Genomic DNA, 21,775 nt, shown 5'->3' with positions numbered 1-21,775 from the left:
GCATGTATTTTCCCTTCCCTGCCCTAGTCATAGGCACTTGGATAAAAGTAAACACATTGGGGCCAGTGCAATATCAAACATACATCTAAACTGGGCACACGTTTTTTCAATGTGCGCCCATCCCCCCTCTCCTGGGCGCCCGATGCAATAGGCAAATGCCGCACTAAAATGGACGCGCTAGGTATAAATTGTGCATCCCAAGTGCTTCCATGGCATCAGGCGCCCAGGAGATGTGGCTGTGCACCAGTTAGGGAAACAGATGTTCAATTAACAAGCATCCGTTTTCCTAACCTGACCGCCGGCAAGATTTTTTTTTCATGCTGCTTCCTCCTATTTAATATTTGGATGATACAAAGTAAGAAGAACCACCGAAAGGCAGTATTTTTAGCTTTTTTGTGGTGGCTTGGAGCAAATGAAGACTTAACACCAGTTCCAGGGCTGGCGTTAAGTTTTGCATGTTAAAATGTGCACATTGGGCGCAAGGTGATTTTTTTTCCCCATCGGGGTAAATAGCTAATAGCCTCATACATGGCATTTACATGTGATGAGCGCTATTAGCGACGCGCTGGTTTGGCCATGTTTTGGACATGCTAATCCCATTATTGCATCAATAGTTATTCCAGTGTGTCTAAAACGCACGGCCAACTGTGCAGCAAACTGGGTGCTAGACTGAGTGCACTGTATTGCATCTGCCCCATTGTGAACGCATGCATATAATTTTACCTGCTGAGGGGAGAGAACATTTCACCAGTGGGGATTTGCCTGGGTAACTAAATTATCTTCACAATGCAATGGTGGCCAACTCTAATACTCAAGAGCTACAAACAGGCTTGGTTTTCAAGATATGCATAATAAGTATGCATATGATATTTGCATACAATGGCGGCAGTGCAAGCAAATCTCTCTCATGCATATTCATTGTTCATATCCTGAAAAACAGATCTATTTGTGGCTCTGGAAGACCGGAGTCGGCCACCCGTGTCATAGCATGTTAGCTCATGCAAAAAGGTGTAACAGAAATGGATGAAAGAATAACAGTGCTATATATCTGTGGAACTTCCATTCGCTCAGGCAACAAAAAATCAGCAGAGAGGATGAACTGCTTGAAAAACACTGGCAAGTTTAAATACGAATCCCAACTCCAAAAATATCCCATATTAGAATTCTTAATCATAACATTATTAATTTCTCACTGTGAAACACGTGGTTCCCTTTGTTATATCTCACATAATTTTTTTTAAAAACATGTGTTTTAAAATACGAAAACAATTTTTTAAGGAGAATGTGGAACATTTCATAACTTTTTTGGTATCATTACCGCCATGCAATGTATCAGTTTTTAATCATGAATAATCCACCTCCATCCTTGGTATTTTTTGGTTTCTGAAATGTGTGCAAGTGTGAATTAAAATTAATTTTTTTAGTATTTTTTTCGGTTTATCCACATCAGGTGCCAAAAAATTGGCCAACTGATTTGCAAGAAAGTCTTTTTTTTAGACAGCAACAACCAATTATTACAAATGCTCTATTTATAGAGTATTAAAACAGAATCGGCTTGTCTTAATAGCTCTCGTTGTCCAACCAGACTCTGCTTACAACTCAAATATAACACAAAACCGACTTATCTTGATGGATGTCGTTGTCCATCCGACAAGGCCTTGTTTTAGACCAGACAAGGGGTCTTTCCTCAGGGGATATATATGTGATGTTAAGCCGTTGGAATTACATGTCTGTTTCAAGCCGTTCTATTCAAAGCCGTGGTGCTCACTTCATTCAAACCGTTCTTTTTTGAAACCGGACTTTTTGGCTCTCTCGAGCAGTCGTGCTTCCCTTATTGCGCAGTCTCGAACATGATGAATTTACGGTGGTTTCTATCTCTTCTCACCAAACGCTCACAGATTGCACTGAAACAGCTGATGGGATTATATGCTTCTCCCCTTCATTCAAAACCAGCCAATCACTCGTTACATTATGTCCGCTGACGCCATGTGTCAAACCAATGCATTCCAATCCAGCTCTTCATTTAAGCCTTGTGGCGCCTGGGTTTTTAAAGTAAAAATCCAGAATGATTCCGGGTAGTTTAGGATATTTAAACGATCACCTCCCCATGGTGCCTCCTTTACTTGGTCTATGATAGTCCACTGCAGATGACTGAATGCATGATGAGCCTGTAAACAATGTGAGACAATCGGAGCCTTGATGGTCTGGGTGTTTATCCGGGATGTGTGTTCATTAACTGCATTTTCATACTGCGGGTTGTTCTGCCTATATACACCATTGGACAAGGACAGATGATGGCATATACCACGTATGTCGAATCACAATTTGTTTTAAACTTCCAAAATACTTTGTACTTTGATACTGAATCCACCCAACTATCCTCTTCGATACAATTAATACAGTGTGAACACTGACCACATTTATAGTGTCCCCGTATTTCTGCCTCTTTTGCTCTAAAAGAATGTGCATGTATAAGCTTATCTCGTAAGTTACTCCCTCTAGATGTCACAATTGTTGGGGGGTTTTGAAAGATGTCATGTAACTGCAGAAGATGCCAATGTTGGCGTATTGCCTTGGCTATAACAGATGTTGCAGTAGTATGTTTCAATACACAAACCAATTCAGGCACATCTTTTTTAGGTTTATAGGCCAATAAAAAGTGCTTATCAGAAAATTTGGCACGCTTATATGCTTTTTTTTATTGCCTGCTTGGGGTAACCACGTTGGAGGAATCTGCTGCTCAAAATCTCAATTTGTTTCTCAAACTCCTTGATGTCAGAATAAATGCGCCTGATGCGAAAAAATTGGCTGACTGGCAGCCCACATTTAAATGTGTGTGGATGGTGACTATGAAATCTGAGAAGGTTATTCCGGTCTGTTTGCTTTCGGAATACTGTTGTCTGAAATTGGCCATTGGCTAATTTAACTGACACATCTCCTTAAAAAATTGTTTTGGTATTTTGAAACATTTTTTTTTTTTTAATTATGTGAGATATAACAAAAGGGAACCACGTGTTTCACAGTGAGAAATTAATAAGGTTATAATTAAGAATTCTAATATGGGATATTTTTGGAGTTGGGATTGACTGTATAATTAATATTCCAGTAAAGAATCATTGGTGCAGGGGATCCTGGTTTGTTGCATAAAATGAGGCAAAGGGAGATGGATCAATGAAAGCTCACAGAATCTGCATCTGGTTTTCTGGTCCAATCTAAGCCCAGGGAGGATAACTTTCAAACTTATTTGCATTACTGGATTTGCACGCATAAGTGGACCCGTGGAGATTTTTCCTAGTATTTTATAAACTGTGCATCAAGTTGCTGCAGTGTTTAGAAAACAGCGTGTAACTCAGCTCTGAAAGTATACACATATGAAATGTAATGCAAGATCTTAGTTTCTCTACCTATTTTAGAAACATATGTATCTATATTTTACACACGAAAAACAAATTAACATGAAAGCGTAAAACCTTGATTTATTCGTGAAGGCAGATATATTTTAAATGCGTGTACATACTTGAAATCACCAGTTTGCCACCTTACTCAGGCCCTAACCAGTTCACCTAGACCCTCTAGTACTTCAACTGAACTCCCACTCCCCAGTTCACCCGGGCTACAGACAAGTCCGATTTCATTTGCCCAAATTAATTAGCAGGTGTAGAATTGTCTGAAGCAGATGGCTAATATATTTACATAAATCTCTTATAAAATCACAACTTCTACATGCCTCGTGCTAAAATTGTAGAGAGCGGATTATACATTTTATAAATAAATAAATAGGCACCTCCTGACTCTTGCCCAGAATACCTCTAGACCATCCCTTTTTTTGCACCGGCAAAATGTGCACGTAAAACCCAAACTACGCGCCGACTTCTGACATTTATAAAATAGCACATACGCGACCACAAACTGCTTATACCCATATGCGCTAATTTTCCACCCTTGGAAAATGTATTCTAACAGTCTCTTTCGTTCTCGCCATCAGTCGTCCCATCCAGTGCACATCAGTACCTTACTTTCGGCAGCCCTTCTCTGCAGGTCTTTTTGCTTCACAGACAGCAGTTGAAATTTCAGGAGTTTTGCTATCAGTGCCAAGGGAAGTTGTTCCCCACTCTCAAGAAAGGATTTTGCTACTTCCATCACCTGCAAACAAGAACAGAAAAAAAAAAAAAGTAAATGTTTAGCAGTCACATCACAATGCGAACTATTTTTCCATTTTACATTGCACTGTAAAATGGAAGGTGAAATATTTTTCATTTCACTTCTTTGACTCAGGAAGATAATTTTGATTGTGCTAAGTTAAAACTGTGAATGATCGGACATCATCTTGTTTTTGATATTCAGAAGAATACAAAACTCCAGCTGAGAGTCAAATTTGTGGAGCTCCCCAAAACGGTCAGCTTTTACACATAACAAAATGCAGGAATTTAGGATCGGATATTTTTTCTCCTTCCATCATACTTTTTGGGTATAAGAGAACATACGAGACTCAGAAACTCATTAAAATTAAAAAGAGTAACTAAATGAAGATAGGAGGACATATTAAGATCAGGCTATGAAGTTGGAGACTTTGAAAGCCCTGACTACCTTGTTGCTTAAAAAAAAAAACCCAAGAAAAACTGAGAGGATTGACTGTTTTTCATTAAGAAATATTCTCTGTAGCAGAGTGAAGTTTTTCAGATTTCAAAATAGATAATTTTTCACCTGTAATTTAAGCATATTTTACTCCACACAGAAGAGAATAGAAGATACATGCCTTATAAAAAAGGAGTCTGAACGAGTACTCTACTCCCCAGGCTAGTCTTGAGTTGGGGATGCTGCAGAGGCAGCATTCATAGCCTTTGGGTGGAGGAAAGCCCCAGTCATCACTCAACAGTGATGCTTTTTGGCCAGATTCAAGCTTCATGTTACCATACTCCAGAGGGAACCACAGTCAGAGTGATGTAGCCAGCAGAAGCTGGTTCTGCTGGAGCAGAAAGAAACAGCTGGCTAACCACTCACCCCAAAGCTGGTAATTCTCACTTAAACTGGATTTAAGTTCTGAAAAGGGCACTTTGCTTGCAACTCTGACCATACGTAGATAAGCCGAGTTGTATCGTTAGAAATCTGATGCTGAATTAAAAGGATGCAAACTAGGTATGCCCTTGATCTACTTTGGCTTACAAATTTTATAAAGCAGTAGTTTATGAGTTATAAGAATTAGAGGTGGAACATAAGAACAAAAGATATGCCATACTGGGTCAGACCAAGGGTCCATCAAGCCCAGCATCCTGTTTCCAACAGTGGCCAATCCAAGTCACACGTACCTGGCAAGTACCCAAACATTAAATAAATCTCAAGCTGCTATTGGTTATTAATTAATAGCAGTTTATGGATTTTTCCTCCTGGAACTTATCCAAACCTTTTTTAAACCCAGTTACACTAAGTGCCATAACCACATCCTCTGGCAATGAATTCCAGAGCTTAACTATGCACTGAATAAAAAGAATTTTCTCGATTTGTTTTAAATGAGCTACTTGCTAATTTAATGGAGTGCCCCTTGATCCTTCTACTATCTGAGAGAGAAAATAACTGATTTACATTAACTTGTTTAAGTCCTTTCATGATTTTGTAGACTTGTATCATATCCCCCCCCCCCCCCCCCCCCCCCAATCATCTCTTCTCCAAACTGAACAGCCCTAACTTCCTTAGCCTTTCCTCATAGGGCAGCCATTCCAAGACACTTATTTTGAAACATAGAAACATAGAAACATAGAAATGACGGCAGAAGGAGACCAAATGGCCCATCTAGTCTGCCCCGCAAATTTTCTCTCTCATACTTATCTGTTTCTCTTAGCTCTTGGTTCTATTTCCCTTCCACCCCCACCTTTAATGTAGAGAGCAGTGATGGAGCTGCATCCAAGTGAAATATCTAGCTTGATTAGTTAGGGGTAGAAGCCGCCGCAATAAGCAATCTGCACCCATGTTTATTTGTTTTACCCAGACTGTTATACAGCCCTTATTGGTTGATTTTCTTCTCCCATGCCGTTGAAGCAGAGAGCTATGCTGGATATGCATCGAAAGTGAAGTATCAGGCACATTTGGTTTGGGGTAGTAACCGCCGTAACAAGCCAGCTACTCCCTGCTTTGCGAGTGCGAACCCTCTTTTCTGGATGTGTGAAGTATCAGTTTTTCTTCTCCCCTGCCGTTGAATCAGAGAACTATGCTGTATATGCATTGAAAGTGAAGTATCAGGCTTATTTGATTTGGGGTAGTAACCGCCGTAACAAGCCAGCTACTCCCCTCTTTGTGAGTGTGAATCCTTTTTTCCACATTTCCTCTTGCTGTTGAAGCTTAGAGCGATTTTGGAGTCACAGTAAGCCTGTGTATGTTTATTTAATAAGGGTATTGACTCCAGGCAGTAGCCGTCATTCTGGCGAGTCACCCACTCTTCATTGGCAGCCTCTTGACTTTATGGATCCACAGTGTTTATCCCATGCCCCTTTGAAGTCCTTCACAGTTCTGGTCTTCACCATTTTGGTTGCCCTTCTCTACACTTTCTCCAGTGCAACTATACCTTTTTTGAGATGCGGCAACCAGAATTGCACACAGTATTCAAGATGCGGTCTCACCATCGAGCGATACAGAGACATTATAACATCCATCGTATTATTTGCCATTCCCTTCCTAATGATCTAAATCTTGAAAAAAATGTTACTATAACTCTTTCACACTTTGCTCGTGATCTTGGTGTAATTATCAACACAGAACTGAACATGAGAAAACATATTGCTAAAAAATTTAGAGACGGATACTTTAAATTATTAACATTGAGAAGACTAAAACCACTTCTGGAACATCAAAACTACAGAACTGTTCTTCAATCTCTCATATTTACAAACTTAGATTATTGTAACACGTTATTTCTGGGTTTACCTGCCTCCACCATTAGACTACTTCAGGTACTACAGAACTCGGCAGCTAGAATATTGACAGGAAAAAAGAAATTTGACCATATTTCCCCAGTGTTGGTCTCACTTCACTGGCTACCAAGAAGCTATAGAATACAATATAAGGCCACATGCATAATACACAATTTGATCTATGGAGACCGAACAGAATTGCTGAACTTTTCTTTAAAGTTACATGTACCTCAGAAGAACTTACGATTTGCTAATAAGGGCCTATTGACAATACCAACGATAAAGTCAGCTAGACTAAGTCAAGTTAGAGAACATGCAATATCGATAGCAGGAACCAAACTTTAGAACAATTTACCAACTGAACTGAGATTAACAACAGACAAAAAGAAATTTAAGGCTGACCTTAAAACATGGTTTTTCAGATGCTCATACATAGAAAATGGGATACAGGCTTAAATTCTTGTATAAGGATGTTGAGCAGCAGGCAGTTATTGAATTGTCTGTCTTTTGTCTTTAATTATGTATTGTTCCTTATTTTTATCTCGTATTGTTACTACCTTTTGATTTTTAGTTCCCTGAGGATAGGTTTTATTTTTTAATCTTAATCTTTACCTTTTAACAGCTAATTTTTATTATTGTGCTTTTAATTTTTTAGCTGTTATCTTTTATTACTAAATGTATGTATTGTATTTCATTATTTGTTTTTAAATTGTAAACCGCTGTGAAGGCAATGGCTAATGTGGCAGTATATAAAAAACAAACTATAACTATGATTCCTAACATAATGTTTGCTTTTTTTGATTGCCACAGCACACTGAGCTGATGATTTCAATGTATTATTCACTATAACTCCTAGTTCTCTTTCCTGGGTGGTAACTCTTAAGAGAGAACCAAACTTACGGGCCGATACAGTAAAAATCGCAGGAGAGCACCGGCTCTCCCGGTACGCGCACAGGCCACTCTCCTGTGCGCGCGATTCAGTAAGTTAATTTATTTAAATTAGGGCCCGCGGTAAAGAGAGGCGCTAGGGACACTAGCGCATCCCTAGCGCCTCTTCTTGGACAGGAGCAGCGGCTGTCAGCGAGTTTGACAGCCGACGCTCAATTTTGCCGGTGTCGGTTCTCAAACCCGCTGACAGCCATGGGTTCGGAACCTGGATGTCGGCAAAACTGAGCGTCCGGGTTTTAACCGGCGAGCCGCAGGCCCATTTTACATTTTTTTTTAAACTTTTTTTTAAACTTTCGGGACCTCCGACTTAATAATCGCCATGATATTAAGTCGGAGGGTGCACAGAAAAGCAGTTTTTACTGCTTTTCTGTGCACTTCCCTGGCGCTGGCAGAAATTAGCGCCTACCTTTGGGTAGGCGCTAATTTCTGAAAGTAAAATGTGCGGCTTGGCTGCACATTTTACTTTCTGTATCGCACGGGAATGACTAATAGCGCCCGCAACATGCATTTGCATGTTGCGGGCGCTATTAGTCTCAGGGGGGTTGGAAGCGCGTTTTCGACGCGCTATTACCCCTTACTGAATAAGGGGTAAAGCTAGCACGTCGAAAACATGTGTCCAAATGCTGGTTAACAGTGCGCTCCACCGGAGCGCACTGTTAACCGGCACTGATACAGTACAGTGCGCTCCACCAGAGCGCACTGTACTGTATCAGCCTGAATGTGTAACTACAGCAAGAGTTATTTTTCCCTATATGCATCACCTTGCACTTGTCCACGTTAAATTTCATCTGGCATTTGGAAGCCCAATCTTCCAGTCTCACAAGGTCCTCCTGCAATTTATTACAATCTGCTTGAGATTTAATTGCGCTGCATAATTTTGTGTTATATACAAATTTAATCACCTCAATCGTCATACTCTTTCCAGATAATTTATAAATATATTAAAAGGCGCTGGTCCAAGTACAGATCCCTGAGGCACTCCACTGTGAAAACTGACCATTTAATCCTACTCTCTGTTTTCTGTCTTTTAAACAGCTTGCAATCACAAAAATCCACCTCCTATCTCATGATATCAGAGAATACTACCTTGGAGGTGTTATGTTTTGTAGGGTTTGGGTGGACCCTTGGACACTGTGGCAGCTGACCACACCCACGGGGGGAAGTCCCGTGAGGGGCCACAGGTCAGGCTCCGCTCCAGACACACAAACACAGATTATATCTTTTATTAGACAGTTTATGAAGCCACCAGAGGTGGCGGTAGTGAGTAGAAGATGGAGCCCGGCTGGGCTAGTATTCCGCAGGTTGCTGGAACAGCGGCTTCTCCGGTAGCAGTGCTGTAGGAAGAAGAACTGAGAAAATGAGTACACTGAGATATTCACAGAGTCCCCCAGTATGGAGAAGCCCCGAGATAGGGAGAGCTTGCCCTCGAGGAGCGAGTACCAGATCCCTGGGCACAGAGACTCATTGGCAAGTACTCACGCAGTAGTTCTCCGTGGAAGATGGCACTGGTGCTGGAACGGAGGCAGGCCCTCGAGGAGCGAGTACCTGGTTCCAGGGAAACAGCTCTGAGGAGTAGATGGTAGTTGTACTCACAGATGGTGTCTGTAGTGAATTCTTCCAAGTAGAAGAGGAGATGGACTCAGGCAGCAAGTCAGGGAACATGGGCCCTCGAGGAGCGAGTACCGGTTCCTGATAGAGACCTGAAAGAAGCAGAGGCGCCCCCGAGGAGCGGGAACCTCGTTAACAGCAAAGAGTCCAAATAGAAGTTGGAGGCAGAGTAGCTGGGTACGGAGAGCGAATCCCATCCTTAGGAATCCCCTTGCTAAATCAAAGGCTAGCAATAAACAACAGGCTTAAATATCCAGGCAGCGTGACGTCATCACAGGGGGACGCCCCTGAGTTTCGCGCCATAGAGGAAAATGAGAACGAGGGCCGCGCGGCGCGCGCCCTAAGGTACCTGAGGAGCATGGCGGGAGGCAGCGCCCAAGGCAGTCCGGGGATGCCTGAGAGGATGGCGGGCAGACGTCCACAGGGAGCAGGAGTCGCCGCAGAAAAAGAAAGGTAGGCGGAGTGAAGCCGTCGGGCCGCGACGGTTTCAACAGGAGGTTCTGGATTTCAGCTTTCTACCTAAGAGCCTAAATTTGGCTTCCAGAACCACCCTCCTATATTTTCCTATGTTGGTGGTGCCCATTTGTACCACAACAGCCAGCTCCTCCCCAGCACTATCTAAAAGCCTATCTAGGTGATGCATGATGTCTGCCACCTTTGCACCAGGCAGGCATGTTACTAGGCGATCCTCATGCAAACTTCTGTTTTTTTGCCTGCCTTTCTGACTACCTATTTAATACAAACACACAAACACACTAAAGAATATACCCCAATAGTTTACTTCTCCCCCATACTATGAACTTTTGAAAATTTCCCCAAGCAGTGCTTACTGATTCTTTTCAGCCACCAGCAAGGTGATTCTCTCCTCTCAGTGCATACTGTACATTTGACAAATTTAAATGGACTGTTTTGGAGGCAGAGAAGGCAGCCCTTTGTTGGGGGGAGACCTATCCAGTATGCTGAATAGACATGAGCAATATTGGATTTCTACTCTTAATACAGTTTCTCCAAATGGACTCAATGATAAAATTGATTGGCATACTTTATGAATGTCTTTTGTTTTCTGCAGCTTTTTAAAGAGCCATCCGTTTCGAGTTGTCAATCATGAATACTTCCAGTCTGTGTACAGGCAGCACTATGTTTCTTGATTTTGATTTGGTGAAGTTTTTCTGAAGGTAACTGCTTAAGATGGCAGCTAAACTGATAAGCATTTGATGGAAGCAGATGCCTTCCTACATTCTGCCATCTCATTTTAAGAATGCAGATACTTTAAGTTATACATATGTGTTGCTAAGATTAAAGATGCCTGAAAGCAGGTTTTTGTCATCATGAAATAGCATAGGCTTTGATCGTTTTAGATATATGGTCTCTGTCTAAAGCAACAGTTTAGCCTATGTGTGGTTGATTCAACTGACCGACTGGTACTCTTGGGTCCCTGATGCAAATTCTAATTGAAACACTTGTCGACTTACAAGATAGACCAATTCCTTTTTGTATTTGACAGAAATAAGGAATCAATGCAAAATACAGAAATACTTCCCAAAAAGACAAGGTGCATTTTCAAACAAACTATAAAAAAGTGACCAATGATTACACTGGTCTACATTAATTTTGCTGACTACAAGATAACATGTGATCTTTATGAATTTTAGTGTGCTGAATCCAAAAATCACATCCGTTTCCTCCAGTCACATCCGGTTTTTCCGCAAAACGCTGTCTACTCAAACTCTTATAGCAATAATGTAACGTTATTATTTAGATATGCTGAATGCGCAAAAATATAATTAATGTGCAGAGACATGCTGAATACGCAATCGGTATAACCAATAGGAAGACTGCTTATTAAACAGTTTAAAACTGTTGACGTTGGCATTTTATGGCTATATAAGCAGCGAGAAAACAGACTGCCGTCTTTTTGGGAAGTATTTCTGTCGTTCAAGAGGCTTAGAAGTCGCAGCAAATTTAACTCTGTTAAATCTGTCATCTAACACTCGAATAGTTCGTGGACGGTGCCGGAATGATCCTGATATATTCTGTTACATTTGTGGTTGTTTTACAACACCCAAACAAAAGGACAAATATATCTGACTTTGTACGAAAAGCTTATCATGCATCAGGGTTAAACTGGGAGACCAGGACATCAAGACCATGGAACACATATATCAAGGCAGATGGAACACAAACATGATGGCAGACTACTGCTGGTGTTTACAGCATGACAGCCCTGATCATAACTATTCCAGAGCATCCAAAAAGAGAACATTTCTCCCTAACAATTAAAATTTACATAACTATTGAGCTATTGGTTAGACCAGCGGTTCTCAACCGGTGTGTTGCTGCACACTAGTGTGTCGCGAAGCACCGGCAGGTGTGTTGTGCACCCGCTTCTATTCCCCTCCCTTTCACCTCAGTGAGACGAACACTGCTGCCGTTCCTGCCCGGGCTATCAGCACCTACAAGCCCAGAGGGGAACGGCAGCAGTGTTTTGTGGAAACTGGCAACAGGAACGTGACCTTTTCTTCTTCCCGCCCCTGTGGCCCGGAAGAGGAAGTGATGTCTACCGGGCACATGGGAAGAAGAAAAGGCCATGCATGCTGCTGCTGCAGAAGGAGCATGGCGCCGCTGCCCCCCCCCCCAGCTCCAACCTCTCCTTCTCTCGCCAGCGCGACACCTGCAAGAAAATATAAAATTATAATAATCAAACTGCAAAAAAAAAAAAAAAAGGGTGGGGTGGGGAGAAAAGGCTAAAATTATCTCAGCTGATTGCTCTGTGTCACAATCGAGCGCAGCACAAGCAAACAGCTGAGTGCTGCCTTCTTAGCGCTGTGGGGCTGGGGAGGTCATTCCTGCTGCAGTTTCCAGCCTGTCAGGACTCTGCTTTTAATAGCAGCATACTGGCTCCCTTGTGCTGTAGCTGTATGTGGGTGGGGGTGAGTGAGACAGAGAGTGAGTCAATGTGTGTGTAAGTGTATGAGAGAATGTGTGATAACAAGAGACTGCTCAGGAAAGGTGTGTGTGTGTGTGTATGAGAGAATGTGTGTGTATGAGAGAGTGTGTGTGTGTAAGTGTATGAGAGAATGTGTGAGAACAAGAGACTGCTCAGGAAAGGTGTGTGTGTGTATATGAGAATGTGTGAGAACAAGAGACTGCTCAGGAAAGGGGTGTGTGTGTGTTTGTGTATGAGAGAATGTGTGTGTGTGTATGAGAGAATGTGTGAGAACAAGAGACTGCTCAGGAAAGGTGTGTGTGTGTGTGTGTGTGTGTGTGTATGACAGAATGTGTGAGAACAAGAGACTGCTCAGGAAAGGTGTGTGTGTGTGTGTATGAGAGAATGTGTGAGAACAAGAGACTGCTCAGGAAAGGTGTGTGTGTGTGTGTGTGTCTGTCTAGTCATGGGTCCTAAGGAAGAAGAACGCGAGGACAGTTTCAGCAGCCCTTGCTGCTTCTGGTATGTGCTATTGGCCTACAATGGAAAGGAGTACGAGAGTTAATGGAGAGGGTAAGTAAAGGTGGCTTTTTAAGTTTATCTTTCTTGATTGACTGCCATTTTAATTATTGGGTATTATGTGATGTGTCTACTGTTAGAAATAGTTTATTGGTATTTGGAGAATTTTTAATAATTTTGAAAATTTTTAATGATTGGATGTTCCATTTATCAGTTTTGAAACATTTATTATATTCTACTTTTAGATTATTTTATATTTCTCAGGGAATTGATAAATAGAAATGTGGAGACAAAAACTGAACTGGAAACAGCAAGAAGCCAAACTCTGTATGCAGTAAAACAACGCAAAAACAAAAACATTAGCTTTATGGTCACTTTATTCTGTATTTGGTGAGGGTCTGTCTGTGTTCTGCATGTGTGACCCAGTTAAGGGTGTTCTGCGAGCTTATAGTTTCTTGGTAGGGATCTATAGCAGCTTGGCTTGTTCTGTTTTCCTAATAGGAGGTGTATTGGTGTTTAGGGCCTGGTGTAATTTTTACAGTGCTGCCTTTTCATAGGTAGGGTTGTTACTGTTTGAGTTCCATAATGCAGGTGTACATTATCTCAGATCCTGGAAGTCTGATAGGTACTATTATTTTTGTTTTGCACAGAATGCAGAGTGACTTTTTTGCGTTTCCTGTTTCCATATTTGTAATTTGTGGTCTTTCTGTACTTGGTGAAGGTCGACAGAGGTGAAGTATTTTACCAGCATGTGGGCATTTGTATCAAAATTATTTGTTGTGTTTTCTCAATAGAACATGCATTGGTGGTAAATTACTGTTTTTTCATAAGGAGGTCTATTGCACCTGGTAGGAGAGAGTGTTTATGTTGCTGTTATTGAGATGTCACCAGAAATATCTTTTTTTTTGTATGGTAAATTGAACGGGGAATGTCCTGCACCCATTGTTGGAGGTCAAGGGGGTTCCTGTGGAATGCAGAGTGTTTGTTTACATTTAGCCTGGTGATGGTCACATGTTCAGTGTGTCACGCATGTGAGAACCATCTGTGACGTGTGTCCTGACCGAAAAAAGGTTGAGAACCACTGGGTTAGACAATAGACTCGTTTTTTGCATGAAACAAATATATTACGTGCTATCACTTCTTCAGAACTTCTTATTACCCTTGATATTCGACTTTATAATCTTTAATCAAACATTTCTCATTTGTGAAAAAATTTGATGTAGTGCATATTTTTTGACTTCATATTTGGAATCAGCACCTTTCATTTGGGTAAAATCAGCAAAAATAATTAGGTCAACAGAAAATGTTTTTTTCAAACGTAGACCAGTTTATAATTCAATTTACAAGCTAAAGATAGGAGTCATACATATTTTGTGCAATCAGTGAATTTTCTATGATGGCCACATATGCTCATTTGTCAGAACTGCATCAGTCTTTCTTTTGAGTTGATCATTGCCTGCTTGTTTTTTTTTTTTTTATTTTCTACTTCATGATCCTTTTTTCTTTTTCTGGTTTTTCATACCAGAAATATACCACTGATCAGATTAGATGAATAATTCAAGGCAGCCAACATGAGATAGCTTAACATACCTCCCTCTTGATCAGAAAGGCACCAAGATTTGTTAGATTTCAGATTGGCTACATTTTCTCTGCACACTTGCCCTTATTCTAATGTGTAATTTACAAAACTACAAACAGATGTTGCATTGTAAGCTGTATTAAAACATTGTATGAGTTACCCACAGTTCTAAAACCAGATTTTGAAGAAATAAATGGTATTGAACTTCCATGACAATAATGCCAACTTATCCTGATCCAGCAGTAGTTCTGCAACTTGCTATAAAGACAAAGTAGATTTAATTTTTGGGTTGTTTTTTTTTTATGTAACTAGTGTGATATTCTCTGGGACTGTGTATATGTGTTGTAGATCTTGAAAAGAGAGAGATAAATTATATATTTTTAGCACTTTGTGCTTTAAATAACATTTAACATAACAACTGGATCAACTGGAAGTGCCTGGGCTACAACTTGCAAAGTGGTTAGCATGCAAGCTCCTAAAAATATTAAAAAGAGGCATATACTTTACAATGGAATGGGGGCTTTTCTTCGTTCAACTTCCCTTTTATCTTCCTTTCTCCAACCCAGTTTAACATTGGCTCTGCTAGTCTGAAGCCTAATTGGGGTGAAATCATTGTACTGAATTTTCCATGGGTGATGACAGCATCAGGAACATACAGCTGCATTGTCCAGATGTGCAAGACTGATTTTTTTTTTTATTGCAATGCTTTTTTTTAACAGCTTGTTTCCACAGAATTCATACATCTGGGTCCTTTTTCCTAAGAACCTTGTAACAAGTTTATTTACTTCCAGAAAAATTTAGAATATGAAAATACAATAAAACTTATTACATGCTACTCTTCACTTGAATTGAAAAACAAAGTGCAATAAACTTGATAGGAAATATTACAAAATGAATAATCTTGTCCTAATATTTACCTACTTTTGTTTTTTAGGAAGGAGGAGTATCATTTATAACTATAAATTAGATGTATTGAAAATGTTTCAGTGTATTTTGGTTTTTGCTTCCCTTCTTGGAGTAATTAGATTTGGATGGATATAGTTCAGATTCAGTCAGAAAATGAGTGTATGCACCTCACTAAACCAATAACCACATCGCATCCAAGTTCCGCAAAGGCTCAATAACCTCTAGATATTTGACAATATGTCTCTTGAAATCCAAGGGTCGCAACAGACTATACTCTTCTACATCTCTCTCGCTGTCCAGAGACGGTAGGGAGATGGACTGATTCAAGTGAAACTCAGTGACCACCTTCAGTCAAAAGGAAGGAACAGTATGCCCCTGGAGTCACCTGGAGAAAAGGCTCCCAGCAAGGCAAAGCCTGCAGTTCGGAAACCCTACGCACAGAACAAATTACCACAAGAAACACAGTTTTCAAGGTCAGAAACCGCAAGGACAGAGTATGCAATGGTCTAAATGTAGGGCCAGCCAAGAAATCCAGGACCAAATTAAGACTCCATAGGGGCATCGGAAACCACAAAGGAGGACGAAAATATTTCACTCCTTTCAGAAAACGGGCTACATCAGGATGAGCAGACAAGGATCCATCATTTACCTGACCCCTGAAACAGGTGAGAGTCTCTACTTGTACCTTCAAGGAATTGAGAGACAAGCCTTTATTCAAGCCATCCTGCAAAAATTCCAAAATGAGCGGAATCTTCACCAAGGAAGGAGTACCTCAATCCTCACACTAGACTCAAACACTCTCCAAACCCGCACATAGGCCAAGGAAGCAGAGAACTTTCTGGGTCTTAGCAAGGTGGAAATCACTGCCGCAGAGTATCCACATTCAGCAAGCGAGCCCTTTCAAGAGCCATACCATAAGACAAAATCAAATCAGATCTTAGTGAAGAACAGGTCCCTAACACAACAGGTTCCTGTGCACTAGAAGTCGAAGAGGTGAGTCCACCAGAAGCCTCTGCAGATCTGCATACCACAGTCTCCTGGGCCAATCTGGAGCAACCAAGAGCACCATCCCTCTGTGTCACTTGATCCTTTGAATCAATCTGCCCAATATGGGCCATGAAGGAAAAGGCATACAGCAGCTTGTCTTCCGGTCACTCCTGCACTAGGGCATTGATCTCTAATGACTTTGGATTTCTTCTGCAGCTGAAGAATCACAGAACTTTCACATTGTGCGAAGTCGCCAGCAAGTCTAGGAACGGGAGATCCCAGTGATCCAGAATCAGCTGAAATGCCTCATCTGACAATGCTCACTCTCCTGGTCCAGACTCTCCCTGCTGAGACATGGTCCTCGTTACACGTGCAAGGCTGAGATCATCTGGAGATGTACCTCTGCCCATTCCATAAGTTGATCTATTTCCTGTGACACTTGTTGGCTCTTGGTACCTCCCTGTCGATTGATGTAATCCAAAGTGATTGACTTCTGCTTATAACTCCAAGCTTTGGTGCATGCCAGCCCTTTAAAATTCAGCTTTAAGGTTTCAACCTTACACTATGGTTTTTTTAACCTGGATATTTAGTCCTTCCCTCAGTCTTCTTTCTCCCACACCTAGAATCCCATATCCTTTCTACTTCAGCCTGTCTTTTCCCCCACCTAAAATTCAAGAACACCCTCTTGACAATCTAATTCTTTATTTTAGAACAGCCTAGGGCTGACATTGATGTGTACAAAGTACGCCTGGACTTTAGCCATAATTTTCAAAATGGACTTATGTGCAGGAGCTGGAAGCTGCATGGGAGCTGATGTAATCGCTGATGCATACTTTTACACACATACTTTCAGTTTTGAAAAGTATACATGTAAATGGGTTACTTGTCCTCAGAAATGTAGCATAAAATGGCTTCTGAGCATACTTTTACTTGTATAACCTCTGGAGAAATGTTTTAAAGGCCTATATATGCATGTTAATCATTTTACATGCATATATTTTTTTTGAAAATTCACTCCTTAGTTTTAAAACAGTCTCTGTCTTACCAACAACCCTTTCACCGCCTTAACATCTGCATTTGAGAGATAGATGTAGGCAATGAGCGTTCCATATTCAGCAGGACGGTGAATGAGAAAATTATGGGGATATTCAGCAGAACATAACTGAATATACCCCCAGGTAACTTTACGACAGCTATTTTTATGTCCAGATTCACTGGATAGTGCTGAGTATCAGAGTTCACTAGCTAAAGTTTAACCTCGTCCTCAGAATACCCCCAGCATCACCTCTTTTACCCAGCCAATGTTTTTTCTGGGTAATACATTAATTGAAAGTGCAGGGAGGGGGAGGGAGCAGGAATATTTAAATTTCAGGTTTGTTCAGGTGACTCGAAAAGTTACCCAAACAAATCCTTTGAATACTGACCTCTGAATGATTACCTCTGAATGCTTTTGAGATGTGCATGAAATCAAATCAAGAACTGAAGCCTTCACAATGACATGACCGCTCACAGTTTCAAACCTCTACTAATTCAATCATCTTTTCATGTGGTTCCATGTGTCCAACATATGCAATGTATATTTCTGCATAGCATAGAATCAAAGCTCAGATTGATATGAGCTTTATTAGGCCATTTTCCAAGTGTACAGCAATACAGCAGGATTTAGTAAAAGTTCAGCTTTTGAGCACAGAAAGCTCCTTTCCCAATTCTAGGCACTGCCATAAGATGAGGGGGGGTGGTCGAAGCCCATTTAATATTGTTCAGAATATTGAGAGATCCATTAAGTATACTTTTGTTATTTGTCAGTAAAAAGTCGAAGAGGAAAAATTATTTTCCAGTTTAATCCTTTTTTATATTATAAACCTCCCCTTAATTTTGCTACTGTTTATTATATCTTATTTTCATTTTGTATCTAATAAAAGGATTTTCAAACTGTAAAATACTACTTAGAAATGGTGACATGAAAAGGATCCCAGCTCAAAATGCAACATCTGGCCTACAGACACATCTGTTTTGAATAACACTATCAAAGTCAGAATAAAAATCTTTTAGAATGAATTCTGGTCTTGCAAGTTATATGTTTCATCCATAGGACTGGAAACCTTCATTGCTACCTGAGAAAAGCCACTGCTTATGTATTACATAAAATTAGTAGGATGCCATTAGTGAATGCAAAGTCATGATTACAAGTGTTAGGAAAATCCAGTGATCAGCTTATTAACAGATACCAAGAAAATAGATTTCACCACTATTTATCATCATTAAGGGTTCTATATAGATGTTTGATTCTGTGATGATCTTAGAAAGATAATGGATCAGGAAGCCATCTTGTAGCTGTGCTAGAGCACCCCCCCCCCTCCCCCACCTGTAATCATGTAGTTCTTTTTTTTTTTTGTGGGAAGACAGGGGTTGGACAATTAGTTATTCCTTTCTCCTTTTTCTTCTAACTCAATCAAAACCAGGGCTGGGATTCTGATGCCATGAGCCTTCATTCGCAACCACCTGGAGATTTGTCTCCTATTTTAAATAGATACACCCTGCCAACTGTTCCTAATCTGATCTTTGCATCAACTATCCTGAGGCCAGAAGCCATGCACCAGGGCTTCTTCCAAAACCCTGCAGCATGGGCTCTAAATTCAACCACCTGATGTCACCTTCAGTGATGACCAAAACCCCTCCAGGGCTGCAAACTTTGCCTCTGCAGCAACTTCAGCCTCAGCTGGGGTCCTTCCATATGCCACTGAGCTGGCCAACTATGCCATTCTGTCTTTTTCCACACTCTACCGAATGAGCATGTTGCTAGTAGCAACTCTAAAAAGGGGACAATATAACTATTTAATCTGGTTGTACCCTTCACACAGATGAAGCAGAAAATGATGGCTGAGGAAATCTATACGAGCAGCCATAGTTATAACACTAAATACCAATGACCATTCTTGCGACAGATATAAAGGGTAAGTAGCTGGACAAGATTGAACGGTCTGGTAAAAGGCAAGGGAGATGCTGGTATTGGTATAAGCATTGGTACTGGGAATTTATGTGCTCATCCACCCAAAATGGGAGAAAACCGGAGAGGAAGACAACGGGGCAGACAGTAACTTTCTATGTTACTAAGCAAGTCCTTCTGAGTAAAAAGCAAAAGAAGAGAAATATTCTCTGAAGTTTAAGTTGAGCAATGACCATTATTATGAATCATGTAGGTTATGTATTATATTTATTTCTTTACCGTCCTTCCTGGAGAGATCAAGGCAGTTTACAGAGTTAAAAACATACATAGTATATAAATTGCAAATTCACAAATACTTCTGTTATTAATTTGGTAATATACATATAAAATACACACTTTGTTTCTCTTACATTGAGTATTTTTGCTATTTTGTAAGCACATATCACTGTTAAAGATAATTAGCTATTTGACAGTATTTGCTTGCTCTTAGGGCCTGATTACTAAGGCTTTTTTCCTCATTCTGTATCTATGGGTATGGGTAAAAGCTTAGCAAATCACTGATTGATGCTTGGTATTATGAAATGAATAATAATGAACTGGCTATACTGAACAGTAAATTACATTTTATCAATTAAGTCTTTCTACAAAAGTATAAATATTTGCAAGTGCCTCACCAATTGAATGTATTTTGGGGGCAATTTTCAAAACTATATGGGTAGGTGCAAAGTCTATGCATACTTCTCTCCACCAATTTTGCACTAATTCTCAAAGGAGAAAGTACAAGTATACTTTCCCTTTTAAAACTGCCAAGGAAAATAAGTACCTGCAGAGATTTGCACCTGGTTTATCTGTAGGTACATTTCCCCTGAACAACGTTGTGTATAATTTTGAAAATGCAAAACTGCGCGCATTGTTGCCTCTCCTGACCTAACTCCACTTCCTTTTTCTACGGCACTGTTGATCCCCACGCATATTTTTACCTGCATAGAGGGTAGGCAATTTACACATAGCCGATTCACCCCGGTAAGTGGCTTTTGAAAATTGCCATCTTTTATTATTAATTTAAAGGGCAATTTTCAAAAGGGACTTCTGTGGGGGGGGGGGAAACAATGTTTTAGCACAGAAAAGGTCTTTTGCTAAATTGCCTGCCCAATATGTGGGTAAACGTGTGCATGGATATTACATATCCACATAAGTTTACTCTGATTGTACGGAGGAGCTCCTGGAATCAGAGTTGGAGAGAGATTTGGACTTATGTGCATACTTTTTTTGAAAAGAAACATATGCACATATATTTTTTGAAATAATGTACACACAAATAGCAGGTGTAAATGTGAGTAAATTGGGTGGGCTAGTTTTCAAAGTAAATACACTTCGAAAACTGGTGCAATTTAAGGTGGATTTTAAAAGGGATGCGCATGTCAAGATCAGGAGATATGCACGCAGATAGGACAGGCGCACATCCAGCAGATTTTAAAAGCCGCCTACGTGCGTTTCTCACCCCAATTCAAAAAAGGAAGTGGTGTGACTATGATTTGGGTAGGGGATTGAGCATTCTGGTATGGGGCCAAGAGCTGGGAGCACAAATTCTTACATGCCTGAGCACATGCTCAGGTCCAGTAACGTGTAACTTTATTTCCGCTAGGGCGGAGGTGTAACTTTAAAAAAAAACAACAAACCATTTCTGACGGGTTTACAGTTTCTGGGGTACCTGGGGGGAGTGCAGGCTATTAAATCAGGGGGATTTGGAGGACCTAGCTCTACACTGGGTGAACTGGTGGATGAACTGATGAAACTGGTCACGGAATGGGTCACGCTGATTACAAAATTCCCCCACTTACACGGCTGTGCTCCCCCAGTTGCAAAATAGGGCGCGCGCGCATACACACACACGCACCCAGGCTATTTTATAACGTACGTGCATATGTTATAAAATAGCCGCACCCCTGGGCACATGTCAATGTGAGCCTTCACATCACTTTGAAAGTTGCCATCCAAATATGAATATTTGCTGCACAATTAGTCACGATGTTAAAAAAAACAAAACACATTGGGGCAATTTTGTACTACTAATCTTATGCTTTTATTGTACAAACATAGAGAGTATTTTTCAAAAGTGATTTACTCAGTTGTTTGAAGCTGTCTGAGAACTGCCCACCCTATACAAGTGTAAGTGCACAGAGAGATCAACTGTGCACTTGTTTTACTCATTGGAAAAGTAGGTAGGCTCTGAGGTGGAGTTAGGTCGGGGAGGTAACAATGTGCTATTTTGAAGAGAAAAAGAATCTGCAGAAAAAGCAGGTGCAAATCTCTGTGGGTATTTTGCCAAAGCAATTTTCAAAGGGAAAGTATTTGTGTATTTTATCTTTGAACACTACATGCAAAGATTTACAGCAATCTGTGTAGTTTTGAAAACTGTGCCCTAATCTTTTATAATGTATGTGTGTTTTAGA

General features: G+C 40.6%; 1 protein-coding gene across 2 annotated transcripts in view; it reads right to left on the bottom strand.

The window, feature by feature from the left end:
• SPAG17 (sperm associated antigen 17) overlaps positions 1 to 21,775 on the bottom strand; it is a 289,254-nt gene that overhangs the window by 244,499 nt on the left and 22,980 nt on the right. For both annotated transcript variants that reach the window (XM_029577979.1, XM_029577980.1), the window contains exon 4: positions 4,012 to 4,143. In XM_029577979.1, the coding sequence (XP_029433839.1) occupies positions 4,012 to 4,143 (132 nt within the window). The remainder of the gene's footprint in view (positions 1 to 4,011; positions 4,144 to 21,775) is intronic.

This window comes from Rhinatrema bivittatum, chromosome 15 (assembly GCF_901001135.1).
Source record: "Rhinatrema bivittatum chromosome 15, aRhiBiv1.1, whole genome shotgun sequence".
Classification (NCBI taxonomy): Eukaryota; Metazoa; Chordata; class Amphibia; order Gymnophiona; family Rhinatrematidae; genus Rhinatrema; species Rhinatrema bivittatum.
The sequence above is the reverse complement of the archived record's forward strand: the minus strand, read 5'-3'. Positions and strand labels throughout refer to the sequence as shown.